The sequence below is a fragment of the Equus przewalskii genome, chromosome 17 (genome assembly GCF_037783145.1).
Source record: "Equus przewalskii isolate Varuska chromosome 17, EquPr2, whole genome shotgun sequence".
In the NCBI taxonomy this organism is placed as follows: domain Eukaryota; kingdom Metazoa; phylum Chordata; class Mammalia; order Perissodactyla; family Equidae; genus Equus; species Equus przewalskii.
Window position 1 is genome coordinate 56,552,845 of NC_091847.1, and position 15,216 is coordinate 56,568,060.

The 15,216-nt window shown below is 39.1% G+C and overlaps 1 protein-coding gene across 2 annotated transcripts in view; it reads right to left on the reverse strand.

Moving 5' to 3' along the window:
• Positions 1-15,216, reverse strand: part of TTN (titin) — a 269,108-nt gene that overhangs the window by 247,441 nt on the left and 6,451 nt on the right. For both annotated transcript variants that reach the window (XM_070580292.1, XM_070580293.1), the window contains exons 4-14: positions 14,664-14,951; positions 14,100-14,185; positions 13,773-14,008; positions 9,550-9,877; positions 8,805-8,957; positions 7,991-8,125; positions 6,536-6,667; positions 5,184-5,318; positions 4,429-4,566; positions 3,808-3,945; positions 80-373 (exon numbers count right to left, since the gene is read on the reverse strand). In XM_070580292.1, coding sequence (XP_070436393.1) covers positions 80-373; positions 3,808-3,945; positions 4,429-4,566; positions 5,184-5,318; positions 6,536-6,667; positions 7,991-8,125; positions 8,805-8,957; positions 9,550-9,877; positions 13,773-14,008; positions 14,100-14,185; positions 14,664-14,951 — 2,063 coding nt within the window. The remainder of the gene's footprint in view (positions 1-79; positions 374-3,807; positions 3,946-4,428; positions 4,567-5,183; positions 5,319-6,535; positions 6,668-7,990; positions 8,126-8,804; positions 8,958-9,549; positions 9,878-13,772; positions 14,009-14,099; positions 14,186-14,663; positions 14,952-15,216) is intronic.

A 15,216-nucleotide genomic window follows, 5' to 3' on the forward strand; every position in this document is an offset into this window, starting at 1 on the left:
CACTGTTCAGCAGACGACCACAGCAGTTCAGCCTGCCTTCCCATATGCAGGGTGAGAAAATTAGTGGGTACAGACTCACCTGTGATGATATCTGCATTCCCATTTGATCAGTAGTTGTGACATGAGTCTCAGAAGGAACCTGGATTACTCTAGGCTTGACTGCTTTAGGGACAACGTGGGGTTCTGAGGCCGGACGCTGGGGATGCTCAGCTACCTTTGTGGCAGAAATGTGCTCCTTGTATCCATATTCCAAAGTAGTCTGCTGAGCATACGATTCTTCAAGATGCGCGGGTGCTCTGGGCTCTCTAACACGGGCCTGGTCTACTGCAGCAACAACTGTTGCTACAGCTTCAGCCTTTTTCCCAACGTCCACCTGGAGACAAGTTTCCAAAATTAATACATAGTAATGTCAAAGTGAGGCTGGGACATCTCCTCTTAGGATCATCAAGAACAGACAAATGCCTAAAGGCATGATAGGCAGATGGCACCCATGTTATACAGCTAAGCTAATGTCTCCCGAAATGTCACTTAGAAATGCATTAGGAACTTAATATTTCATTGATTATTATAGTGTGTAGACATCCAGTTACATACACTCCATATATACCTGCTTAATTAGACTAGATATTAAATCACACAGACACAGCATAGGACAACACAATACATATGTAAAATAGTAAGGAGATTTTGAGTTTTTCTAGTAGTTTGTCTGAGACAAGTGGCCAATTAACATTTGGGAAATCAGAACTTTGGGGCTGGTTATCTTCACTGATATTTTTATTATCTGGTCTATCATTTAGTTTGTTGTTGAGACAGTGAGAGTGATGATAAAAATGCACTCAAATACCGTCGTAGTCCCATCCAGAAAAATCAGTCGCTAGAGTTGTACAACTGCATGCAAATCTGAGATAACATGAAAGCTCGTGAACACAGAGTGAGCATATTAATTTGCTTATAATTCCCTAGGGATAAGAATTTTTTAATCTACTAGAATATCTTTCTTAAAACACATGAATGAAGATATTGTGATTAAAATGAAAGTGTTATCATATTTGGATTCAAGAGAACAACCTTTCAGTGTGAAGTTCAACTTTCTTTCATTATTACTGGGAATAATGAAATTTCCTTCGTTATTAAAGTGAATAATAATGAAATTTCTTTCATTATTAAAGTGAAGAAGGAAACAGAAATGTTGTTCTCTCATTTCCATGAATCTGATTAGCATAAATGGGAATACAGTCCGCAGGGATGCTGCTCTTTTAAAGAAAGCGAACTGGCTGATGTGGCTTTACATGTTATGATTCTGTGCAACACTTGGAAACAGTGTACTTGTAACAATCACATTGCCATGTCCATCAGTGCTCTTTGAAAGTAATGCTGGAATATTTTATCAATGTCCAATTTTCTTTTCTGTTGCTGTGAATAGCATTTAGATTGCATCTGAAATGTTTTTCAAGTAATCTACCTGTATATCTGTTAAAATTATTATCTGAGCCATTTAAGATATAAATGAGGGTGTTCTGAGATGGGATTGGGCCTTTAGTGATCATGGGCTTCATCCAGTGCTTCCTTCTAGGAAGCTACAATTTAATCTGCCTCGAAAGATTGAAATGCCATCTTCACTTTAGACTGCCTTTTAGAAGAAGCTGTAAAATAAGTTAGGTTTATTCACCTGTTTATTTGTTTCTTTTTTTAACCATATAGGCCATTAGTTGACTTTAATTTTATAGATGTTTTGAAGTGTGAACATCTTCTACAGATAATACAAATATAGTGGAGTGATTGCATTTACATTATATCTCATTTGACTCTTTCAACTCACCTACAAGGAGTCAGGTTGAGTTCAGTTTTATTTTAACAGTGAGAAAACTTAGGCTCAAAAAAATTGTCCTTTGCCAACTGAAATATACAAATCTTGTTCTTAATTTAAAACTTATGCAGAGAAAGAATCTTAATTACAATCGAGTCTGTTAAATTGGGGAAGTATCTATGTATTTTTTCCTGAGTTGATGAATATCAAATCCATATGCACATGCCGTTTGGTGGACAACTGCAAATGAGCACTCTATGCTGACAGCTGCTTTGATTTCTCAGCGGACTCTCACATCCCTCATAATTTTGGAACTTAGATAAGCAGAAAGAGGAATAGGAGACCCCAACTCATGCTAATTAAGTGCTGAGAATTAATTTAGGAGACACACAGAAACAGTGTTATTTAATCTGGCTTTTCACGACTAGAAATGCTAACTGTTCCACTGCAGGAATTGGACTGAATCTAATCATCTCTAATGTTTTGTTGATCAGTTAAGCAATTAAATGGAACACTAGGAGCACAATGACTCGCGATGGATGAGAAGTTATGAGAGCTGATGACGAAATGGGATGAAACAATGCTTTTCACCTCCACAGCATCTGTTTTCATCTCCTCATGAAAAAGATGTATTTGTTCTTGCTTAATAGCAAATCCTTCTCTAGTCCTTGGCAGTGTGGCTGGTTCCGTAGATTTTTGAAGTGGTGACTATTAATCTGGGTATAGACATTTTCTCAGCTTCCATTCTTAGCTAATTTTTTTTTTTTTTGAGGAAGATTAGCCCTGAGCTAACATCTGCCACCAATCCTCCTCTTTTTTGCTGAGGAAGATCAGCCCTGAGCTAACATTGGTGCCCATCTTCCTCTATTTTATATGTGAGACGCCTGCCACAGCATGGCTTTATAAGCAGTGCATAAGTCCACACCCAGGATCTGAACCAGCGAACCCCAGGTCACCAAAGCAGAATGCGTGAACTTAACTGCTATGCCACCGGGCCCGCCTCCATTCTTAACTAATTTTTAACAACAAAAATAAGATAGTCAAATTTATGTGATTCAGAACAAATACAAATTTGAAAATAATCACTCATGAAGTACGTTATATATTGGAATTTCTGTCATTGATGAGATTTCTGAAAGCCTAATATGCCATTCAATATTAGACTTGGGTAAATGTTTAGAAAGTTGATCTTAAATCACGTCTTAGGAAAAAACCCAAAGATGTAAAGATAGAAAACGACAGTGAGGGAAATACAGACAGGACTCAGTCATGACACTAGAGAAATTGAAAAATACTGTATTTCCAAATACTATAGTAGCATTAAAGAATAAAATTAGGTAGACAGCTCATGTGGAGTAAATGACAGGATCATGGGAAGTAGACTAATTCATGTAAATTTCAGAGCCACAGACACTACTAATAAGCTTTTCATGGCTTATGTGTGTTTATTCTGGTTGGTTAATTCCTTCTCTAGATTTTACTGTTGCATCTTGTTTAGCTTTAGTGGGAGGCATTACAGCCTGCACTATAATTTTCTCAGTTTCTTTTCTCATCTGATATTTACAGGGGGAAGAATGATAACTTTCATATGAAGAAAATTATGGGTAATTTCCTGAAATAAGTCCATACTTTACAACGTAATATAGTGAATTTATGACTCCCTAAAAACGTGCGTCTTCGTGACGATAAGATTCATCATTTACTCATACATTTTTTTATGTCATGAAGTATCTTAAAATTAGCCTGCATGCAATTTCAATCGTTAACTTCTGAAGAATTTCGAGACGTTAATAATAAAAAATAGAAAATAATAACGAAGAGATCAATGGGGAAAGGAACATGTAGTAATATTAACAATAAATAATTTGCCTTTTAGTTTCCAATTGTTTTATCACTTAAAAATAAATTGGGTTAATAATGTCTCATAATAAGAAATTCTGAGATTTGGTGTTAATGGATTATAACGGGGATTTCACGCTTGGAGGAGCAATCGTCACCTTTTCTTGGGTAACTTGGATTTGTTCTTGTCTAGTAGCCTTTGCTTCTCTAGTTCTCAGTATTGTTTCTTGTTCTTTGGCTTTAGTAGTTGCAACTGCTATTGTAGACAAGGCAGTTTTCTCAGCTTCCTTTCTCATCTGATTATTACAGTGAAATCAAGGTTTAAATTTACAGGGCTTCAGACACACGTGGTATGACCCTTCCCCCCTCTTAGTGGGGATGCAAAATGAAGTTATTCAGGGTTAACTACATAAAAAAAGTTAACTTTCACTTGGCAATGTTTGCATATACTGATTGGGAATCACAAACTTTAGAAGTGTTAACTATAAAAAAAAATCTCCAGATGATTCCATATGTTGTTTTCAAAAATCAGGCTAAAAACGCTAATGTTCATGCAAAGAATAATGGTGAATAAAATGAATTACAAATGTTACAGATTGATGAAAATCAAATGTGCAGATAAAATTAATAGTCAGCAGTCACACATTTCCCACTTTGGTTTTAGTTTGGGATTCAAAAAGGAAAAGAGAGATTAATAATTCATACCACATCATAGTTAATGGTTTACTAGAAATTAGTTTAAAGATGACTGTTTCCCCATCTCAAATATCTGTATTCACCTTTTCCTGAGTTATTTCAACTTGCTCTCTTTTGGTAGTGATGCCTTCTCTAGTTCTTGATACTAAATCTTGTTCTTTCACTTTGGGTGTGGCAACTATGACTTTAGGTACCACTGTTTTCCTAGTTTCTTTCATTATCTGGTCATATGATAAAAAAAGGGGGGAAATGGTCATTAAATTTCATAAAGCCTCTGATAAAAGAAACAAGTCAAAACTGAGAAAGGAAGCAAATTTCTTCCTACTCAAGGGCATTTTAATCACACTTAAATATGTCATTCAAGTTACTTTGATCATTCATACTGTTTCACTGGTAGCAATATAAAAATAAGTCCAGCCTAAAAGAAAAAATATGATTAGCGATAAAAGAACAAAGGATGCATTACTCTTTCTCACATTATTCTTATTACAATCTATGGAAATTCCAGTGCAGCCATAAATAACATATAATTTTGCCTTTTATCAATTGACTTGTACACTGGAGTCTTCAATAGGAAAATATTAAATACTGAAGTGAATTATAATACCATATTAGTAACAGTTCAAAGAAAATCCAAAAGTTAGGAATGAAAAGTGGCAGTGAAAGCTAGAAAGAGAGGTGGCAAAAGGTTCATGAGAGACTCTGAAGGTTTCTATTTGAGTTATAAGAAAAGGAGGAGGTGAAAAAGTGATGATTAAAACTCATGATGAAAATGTAGGTGGGTTGCAAATGAAATGATACAAGAGTGAATTTCACACCAGCAGCAGGAAGTTGTCACCTTTTCATGAGTTATGTGCATTTGATCTTGTTGTGGGGCAACTTCTTCTTGAGCTCCCAGGATTGCTTCTAGTTTTGTGGACTTTGCAGTGGCAACTACCATCATGGACGCAGCTGTCTCAGCTTTCTGTCTTATCTGATTTTCAGAGTAAGATAAAGATTTGAGTTTCAAAAGGCACAAAAGAAATGGCAAGATATCCTTGCAACCTTCTGGACAATACAGAACGCTTAGTGATGAGAGAGAAAATAATCACATTTCCATTTTAAGAGCCTTTATTTGTGTTTAAAACACTGAATTTTGTTTTCCTGACGAATGGGCTTCTTTTCTGCCCACATGCCCCTTAGCAAATTGTCCTAGAACCTGAAAAGGTCTCATCTTGTTGATACATTAGGGCACCCAGTGATTGGCCACTGGCAAATGGCTGGAAAACTATAGGCAGCTGCACTTGCCAGTCACCAGAATTGCATTGGCAACAAGGATTTCTATGCCTTTGATTATGCCATGTAGGGTTTTTGTGGAGTCAAAGTCTCTCACTCACTATCAGGAGAGGGAAATTCACCTAACAGCTTCTGGCCAGCCCCTTAAGTATATAGTGTTCTCAGTTGGACCTTTTTTAAAAAGTAGCTCTGTGATCAGCAAAGAGCTTGAGATCAAGAGAGGGGAGCACAGATGCCTCCCTGAACATGAAAGAAATCAACACAGATGATTCTTTCCCGACACCTTAAGGCTTGATTTCACACATGGGAAAGAATTGGGGTTTGATGACATTGAGGTTGTTCCCTCATGGCTCTACAGCACAAAAGGAGCAAATGCTTCTGGGTTACTGTTTATCAACCAGTAATCAGGGCACTTTCTTGAAGAAGTACTGGTCTTCCCCAACATCCAGCATTTCCTCACTTCCCCTTGATTGGAGCGTTCATGGCTGTGTGTGTGTGTGTGTCTGTGTGTGCACATGTGCTCACACGTGTGTCTTACAACTATGTAGTTTGTGTGTTACAATGTAAGTGACTGAGGATTCAGCTATGCATGAGAAAGCTGACTGTACCAGTGGGTAACTGGACTGGGGTGATATCTATCCTATTTAAGAATGCTCTAGAAATGTCACAGTTGTGCCCCCAAACTGTTCTCATAGATGGACGATCTCACCACAACTGATCAAATGAGTGGAATATTGTGCAATGACAACAGAATTTCCATCATGAAAGAGTTTCAATACTTGACATCGAGAAACCAAAAAGAAAATACACACAAAAGACTCCTCCACTTAGAGGTTTGGGTTATCGGGTGCATGCAGCTGGCTGGAATGTGACATTTGTCAACAAACTACAAGGTATTTACAAAATGGGACTTACCGTTTCTTGAGTTATTTGTTTTTGTTCTTGTTTTTTAGTAATTTCTCCAGTAATTCTAGTTTCTTGTTCTTTGGCTTTAGCTGCAGAAATTACTACTTTTGGTACAAATGCTTTTTCAGTTTCTTTTCTTATCTGAAATCAATGATAAAAACAAAACCTTATTATCTCCTGATCTCTAATGGAAGTGACATAATGTTTGTTAGATATTACAAAATAGGAATTTGAAGAAAGAATATCACTAAATAAAATAAATCATCTCATTTTCATTAATAGGACCATGTTCTTCCTCTGCCTAAACCATAAGTTATGCTGCTTAGAGGAAAAAAATTGGATTCAACACTGTTTGCTTTGAATCAGAGAATTGCCATCTTCTTAGAAAAGACTTCCAATTTTTATAAATGGGTATATGGCATTAGAAAAGACTTCCAATTTTTATAAATGGGTATATGGCAATATTATTCTATGCTACTTCTGTCATCTAAAGGTGATCTTAGAGCATAGGATATTAGAATGAAAGGCCTTAGAAGTAATTTTGTCTGACCCTTTTATCTTTTATGTGGGAAATCAAGTATAGACAATTTACAATCTGCATTTACATGATGTTTTTGCTTTGAAATTTTTCCTAAATATTATGATGGTTTGGAGTATCGAGACTTAGTTCTCTAAAATTGAGACACTATGGAGAAAAAAGTTTTGCACATATCATGGGCAAAATGTTTTCCAAATCTTTAACCACCTGAAGGGTGCTGTGTTTGGATCTGGACCACTAAGGGGTATGTGGCGGGCAGTTTTCCCCATTTGCCTCTTTGCTGTTCTCAGACATCATCACTGAAATTCAGGATCTCAGGGTTGAAAGAGACTTGAAAGTTCATCTTCTCAAACCACCCAACTGACATTGGCTCCCCTGGCCAGCGGTCCTACCAATTGGCCTTATCTAATCGGTCCCTCAGTGCCTCCAATCACAGGGCTGTCCTTTTCACTTTTTCTGGTCATTTGACCTACAAAGGCCATGCTGTCCATTCCACTTCAGATCCATGTTTGAATGTTCTCCTAAGGCATCAGAGAGCAGTTGCTAAGCTATGTGTAAAGCAATGTGTGTTCAGGGTTCTTTTCCACTCTTCCCTGTTTCTACCTCAGTATATCCTTCTCCTTACTGGCTTTACCTCCCTCATGGTCACGTATTAGTTAGTGCATCCCCAGATCAACATAGATGCGAGTCCTGTTTCTACCCTCAGTACATGTCCACAGAGGTCCCTTTTGTCTACACAAGGGAAGCATTCGGTGACCCTAAGGGACTTCAGTATCCAGTGCCCAGGAATACGCAGATACAAAGGGATCTTATTAGCGTGATAACAACCACTTTGCCCAAGAAACAACACCCTTCACAGTAAACATTATTACATGTGTTGACAGAGGTAATAACCACCATAATTTCACATCGAAAACCATTTTCACCTGTTCGTGAGTTACGTGCACCTGCTCTTGTTTTGTCGTAATTACTTCTCTGGTTCTTTTTAATTCTTGTTCCTTCGCTTTATCGGCGGCCACTACTACCTTAGTTACAGCAGTCTTCTCTGCCTCCTTTCTTATCTGATTTTCATGGAGAAAGGAAAGAAATAGGTTAATGCACCTTATATAAAAAGTTACAATAGTAAATCAGGGTAAAGACAGAAATGTCACACAAGAGAGGATAAGGAGGAAAGTTAGAATGATTTTAAACTGTAACAAAATCTATTCAAATGTGAGATGGGAAATTATCCTGGATTTATAACACTTTTCAGCCATGAATCAAATGTCACGTTTGTTTTGAGCAAAGTAAAAGCAAAAGCCTTTTGGGGAAGCTTAGAGAAAGGTAATGTCTGCTCTGAATAACGGTTTCCATGCCTGACTCCTGGTGCCACTGACCTCTGGATTTGCCGGGTCTGGATCTACAGCACTGAGTGCACACGTATCCTTCTTGTTCAGCTGACTTTCCCGGCTCCCCGTTGCCTGACTCGACCCAGGGGCACCTTGATACTTTGAATACCTTGTCTGACCTCCTGCATTGACTTTCTGGTAGTTAACCCTTGCCTGCCTACCTGCCTGACACAGAACAGGTACTTATGGCGTTTACATCTTAAACAGCTTTGGTGTCGCAGACCACTTTTTGCTCAGAAAGTCCTAAAAATCTGAGCCATGTTGGGCTCCATGCTGTCCTCAAAATGGTCTGCGTGTCGGTTCGCCACAGGCTGTGAGCATGCAGAGCCCAGGCTGCATGGCTCGCGCATACCTGTTCTTGAGCAGGTTGGATGTGCGTGGCAGTCGTGGTTGTCCTCTGAGCAGTCTGCTCTACAGCACTGATAACTGGTTCTCTCACTCTGGCCATATCAACAGCAGCAACAACGGTCGCAACAGCTGCGCTTTTGTCAGTTTCTTGTTTCACCTGGATTAGACACAAAAATACAGTGGAAACTGAGCTACCTAGAGTAAAATAGAGATGTGCATAAGCATTTGTCACTGCCAAGAGAGATATGGTATGTATCATCAAAATCTGTATTTTATGAAAACCTCACAGATTAGAGTCTTTGTCCCAGTTAAAAATGCTGGGGGCAGCCCAGTTGCTGAGTGGCTAAGGTTCCGTAGACTCCACTTCAGCAGCCCCGGTTCATGGGTTTGGATCCTGGGTGTGGACCTACTCTGTTCATCAGCCATGCTGTGGAGGCATCCCACATGCAAAGTGGAGGAAGACTGGCACAGATGTTAGCTCTGAGCTAATCTTCCTCAAGTAAAAAAAATAAATAAAAAGAGGAAGACTGGCAAAGGATGTCAGCTCATGGCAAATCTTCCTCACCAAAAAAAAAAAAAAAAAGCTTTTACAAAGCATGAGCCAAATTTGGTCTTCAGTTTCTGTTATATTCTTGAGTTCATATGCATTTCCCCTCCAACCTATACAGACTGAGCTTCATGGCAGGATTCTGGTTGGAGAAACGAGATATGAAAGGAAAGAAAATGATACCAGACAGCTCTGACAGTACCTCTGCAGCACCCGTGGCGACAGCACCTGCCGCGAAGGCAGCGCTGACCGACACGCTGGCAGCGGCGCCCGCAGCTCCGCTGATGGTCACTTCCTCCTGGACTCCGTATCTCCCTTCCCATCTCTCCTCTGTCCTGATCTGAGTCGCGCTTGTCACCGTCGTTTCTCTCATCTCAGCCTCAGATGAGGCCACATAGCCCTCTTGCTTCCAAGGAGGAGGCACTTCAGGGCCTTGGGCCAGGGTGGAGGTCTGAGTCTTACGGACGAGCAATGGCGACTTCACAGATCTGATGGGCGACGTGGAGATCCTCCCAGCTGGAGACACGGACCTGAAAGCCAACGGCAGAGGTCAAGAGCGCCAAGGTGAGGAACTCCCCAGGTCACTGGATTTGAAAAATGGAAGCAAAACCTGGAAGTGTTTAACTGAAGGCAGAGTTTTAAAATGTGTGCCTCAAGAACCTATTCAAGGGCCAAATAATGTACTTGAAAGTAATATGTTTTAAAGCTCAGTAAGCCCTTTCCTTACCTGCTCTAACTCTGTAAGAGAATCAGCCTTCATTCTAAGCTGAAGAATTCTGTGCCCTGCCTCACCTTCTCCCATTTACAAAGATCCAGGCAGCAGAAGGTGCTTCCTTCAAATACAGCCAAGCCAGAGAAAAGACATGGCAAATACAGTAACCATACCTAACTTTCTGCGGACTTCCAGTTCCGGGGGCGGGGGGGGGGGGGGGGAAGGGGGGGTGGCGAGGGCATGTCAAACAGGTATTAATGAAGAAAGGTTTCTGTAATTAAAATGCTTGTGCAACTCTAGACTAAACAAGTTACAGCTTGCTTTCTCCCCGCAGGACTTCCCACTGCCTTCACCATGCCCATACACCTTGCAAATCTCCAGGCTAGAGGAAGCTTGCTCGTTTCTCTTTTTGCAGAACTTTTTTGGGTACAGGCTGCACAACGCACTTTGGAAACTGCCGTGCTAGTCAAGGTGCCGTGGGCTGCTCTTTTGAATTTCCTTTGTATTTGTTTACACTGACCCTCATCGCACTGTACTCTGGACTTCTTTTAAATATCCTCAGCATTGCCAGCTCATTCGAAACCTGAGGATTCTATAGTTTTTTATTAAATTGATAATGTGGCCTCTTCCAAAATAGTTTTCATTGTTTTTTATGTGCGTCTGAAGTGCAAGAGCATCAGTTGAAGAATCTGGGTGCTAAATCCTGGCATTTATAGCCAATAAAGACAGTTCCTGATCTATAGCAATAATTCTGGGGTTGGTCAACTATCTTAAGAGAAAATTTTTCCTAATTTAATTCTTCATCAATAAAATTTATACATTTTTTCCCTCTAGGTGGCAGTATTGCCTTATCATTGCACTTAACTACTCCAGCCTATAGGAAAATGTGTATAAATGTATTCTGGCACTACATAGAGTATTTAACTTATACTGATCGTAAATGAAATAATTATTCTAATCAATGATCAAGGTACGGTTGATATTTTCTCTAAATTAGAATTTCATGAATATTAACAGTTTCCTGAAGAAATGTTTAATCATTTTCCCGAAGAAGGGTTTTTTGTGGAAATCAATTTACATTTTATAAATGGAGTTGTAATCAAACTAATGGGAGATCTGGGGGAACACGTCTCTACTTTGAAAGTGATTGCCTTAGAAATATAACAAAGAAGAGCTTAGACTCATATAGGGTCTACACCAACTGAGGAAAAGCGAAAGGACTTGTACTTCCAAGTTTCAACCTGTACCTTGTTCTCGCTGTAGCTAGTAAAGTGGGTTTAATTCAAAAAGAGTTAAAAACATGATTAGCATGACATGAGTGATGAACAGCAGGTTGCAGGTAAGCCCATAACTGTGAAAATCAATTGTAATTTCAGTCATTATAGGAAAGTGCTTATTTCTGCTCTTAGAATAAAAGATAATCACTGGTCGCAGCTAGATACAATGTACCTTATTCAATGAAATATGTTTGCCTTACTCTATGACAAAAATCAAGATTGAGCCATGAGGCATTTTAGGAAGTAGTCTATCATTATTTTCTCCACTAATTGGTATTTTTATTTCTTAATTATTTTAAAGCAAATTTGAGGGGCTAAGTAATTGGGATTATTACTAATGAACTCTCAGAACTGCTAAGTGGTCAAAACGCTCCGTGGAATCAGGAAAGCTCTGTAATTCTAAACGGTGCGCAGTCTTGGATCGAAAATACGGTCAGGTTGTTACCTCCCCCAGAAATTGAATTTGGCCCGTGTTGTGAGTTCACGGTGTGCAAACTTGGAGGTAGCCTGAGATGGAACATTTTTTTTTTTTTATTTCATAGAAGACATATTTTTAAAACTGAGCTTTTTGCTCAAGGCTTTATGTTAGTTTTTGCCAATACCTTTAACTTTTTAAGTGGCCAATGTAGTAAAGACTGGAAGGTATGTAGCATTTTTTCACATATTTATTGGCTGTTTGCATTGCCTCTTGTATGAAGTGCTTGTCTTCAGTCCATTTTTTTCATTGGTGTTGCTTGTTTTTTTCATTAAAAGTTAATCTGTGGAAGCTTTTTTAATACATTTGGATATTAGTTCTTTGTCCTAAGTGTTGCAAACATCTCCCCCCAGCTCTCCTGTTTGCATTTTGCTTCTATCTGGGGTCTTACCCAGCATCAGCATGTAAGGTTGTGTAGGTTGTGCACGGTTTCTAGGCTTATTCAATTCACATTGTAGCCATTGTGCATTTGTTATAATACTTTTATGGCAGATGCAATGAAATATCTTGAAGAATATGCATCTTTGAAATTTTTCTCAAATGCGCTGTTTGGTTTAACAATGATCTTGCTTTGGCCATATGGAAATTTTTATTTTTATGTAGTTGAATCTGTTAGTCTATTTTTAAAAGTGCTCTTCCACAAATGCTTTCCCACATTTTCTTCACATATTTTTTAGGTTTTTATTTTTTAATTTGTCTCTTTAATCAAGCTGGGATTTATTTTGTGAATGGTGTGAGGGAGAGGCTTATGTTTGTTTTCTTGCAGATGGATAGCTGACTGGCCAGCATTCTTTATTGAGTAAAATACCCTTTTCCCCACCAAACTGAAAGGTGGCTCTGATTAAAAATTGACTTCCCTGTATGCCTGAATGGATTTCTGACTCTGTTCTGCTCCCCTGATACATTTTCTATTCATTTACCAATACCATACTGTTTTGAGTACAGTAAGTCTGAAAACTTTTTAGGTCAACTATCCTCTTATTATTCTTCTTTTAGAAATTCTTCTTGGCAGAGTAGCTTTATCCATATGTTTTTTACTTCATTTACATCGAACAAGAAACACTTTTTTTGTTTACTCCAAATTTTGCACATTTTTAAGTTCATCGCATTAAAAACCTCAGCATGCTAAGCCAAATCCCAAAGTTTCAAATCTGCTAGGATAATTGACTCTTGATTATATAATTTCTGAGCCCTCATGATACATACTCATATTCTAAAATACTCCCATATTAACTAAGCATAGAAATCCATTTTATTTTCTAGATAAAATAACATAGGCATATGCAAAATATTCAGAAGGGTTTACTTATTACTGACTATAGGAACATCTGTATAATTATTTTCTATTTACAAGGCACCTTCAACTAATTATCTGCTGTACCCTCACAGTGCTCCGTGAGATCATTCTTACTGTGATTCTTTTTAAGTAACAAATGACACAACTAAGACCTTAAGCAAATGATTTAACTTCTTTAGCTTCAGTCACCTTCTCGAAAATTATGGCTGATAATTCTCAAGAGGTTGCTGTGAATATTTAATGAGATGACATACATGGAGTATCAATCTGATGTCTTACATGGAGAAAGTGATCAATAAAGTAGTGACTATTTTATTATTATAATTATTTCCCTGGACCACACCGTTAGCGAGTGATCAGGCTCATTAACTTGGTGCTTCCAACCCTACATTTTGTCTCTTCTCCTTTCACTGTGCTCTTTCTGGACCTCTAAAGCACATACTTATTAAGTGGCATACGAATAAGAATTCAGAATTTGAGTTTATAAAGTTCTCCAATTTACCTGTAAACAGTGAGGATTGGTGAAAATCTTATTCAGTACCTTTTTGGTTTACCTCCTTTATCACATGCTACGTTTTTTATTGCTTCCCTCTATTTCTCTTCTTATTGGATGAAACCTAATTCAGAAATGCATAATGACTTCATCTCTTCTAAAAGGCTTTACCTGACCGGAGATGGGGTCGGTGCTCGCACATGTCTGACGGGGGAAGGCGAGTGTCTTATCGGCGATGGGGACTGCTGTCGAGCCAACTGTGCTTTGGCAGCAATGGATGGTGGTGTGGGAGACCTTGACTTTGGCTTCGGAGGTATCCTGGGAGGTGTTTTATGTGGCAGCTGTTGCCCATCTACGACCATCTCAACTGTTGCGATTGATCTGGCATCAAAGTGGGCTTCAATCTTCTGTAAAAGATGAAAACAAGCCCAGTTGAGGAGCAGCACTGGGTGAAGCAACGAGCTGAAAGGCTTGAGGACCGACAGGATAGAGAAATACCTTTTCAATCCGGGTTTGTCTTGTTTCTGAAATCTGAGCAGTCGAAACAATTGTCTTTGTCTTTTTAGCGGGTACTACTTCTTCACCTGCGGCAAGGGGAAGATAAATATTTAGCAGGGAGCACGAAGACCCATTTTAAAAGAGATTGTGTTAATCCTGACTACAAAGTCAATAAGATTTTCTAGGTGTCCTGGTGGAGGAAAGAAAGTTTTGAATTTTGTATGACTATAAATTGGGTTTAAAAATAGAAAATGTTTATTATATAAAAATTTACTTAGAACCTTTAAAAAAATTTCATTATTTGCCAATAATTTGAAAACCTAGATGATTTAATTGAAATACTTTACAGTTTCTTATAGGGTTGATAACTAGAGATTGCTTCAATGATTCTGAGCGCCTGCTTAGAATCTCAGAGACTTTTCTTTTTACGGATGTTGAAAAGCCAGCCCTGATTTGAGCTCTCAGCATCCCTAGGCCTCAGAGGGGAGGCAGGCGCACCCCAGCCCTCCTTCATTCTAAATCGACCTCCCCCTTTCTCCGTGTTCCTCCGCCTCCAGCACATGCCTTGAACCAGCAATTCGGCAGTCGAAGTAGCTCTTCCAACGCTGTTGGTGGCATTTACTGAATAGGTCCCGGAGTCTTCCGGGTATGCTTCCGCAATCAGTAAGCTGTAGAGTTCGCCTTCTTGTGAAATTTGGAAATCAAGGGAGCTCTGGATTTCGGCTCCGTCCCGGTAGAACTTCACCACAGGTGTAGGGATTCCAGTCACTCTCACTTGGAGTCGCACTTGGCTTCCTTGTCTCACAGTCATGCTCTGCAGCCGTTGAACGAAGTTGGGTGGCGCTGTCTCGGCTGCAGGGGAAAGAAAAGAAAATCAGGACTGCCAGCCAGGGCGCTCCCAGCAGGCTATTTTTAAACAATCACAGCTCCGGTTCCAAAACCAAGGGATGACTCGTCCAACCAAACGTCCTTGACTGTCCTTGAGCCCAGCTCATCCAGCAGATGACAGGGAGAATGGAGCCAGGAGAGTGAAGAAGGCAATCCAGCCATCATATTGTATTTTATTTGCTTTGTTTTGTTGAGCAGTTCCAGGCCACTACTTTTTTTTTTTTTTTTT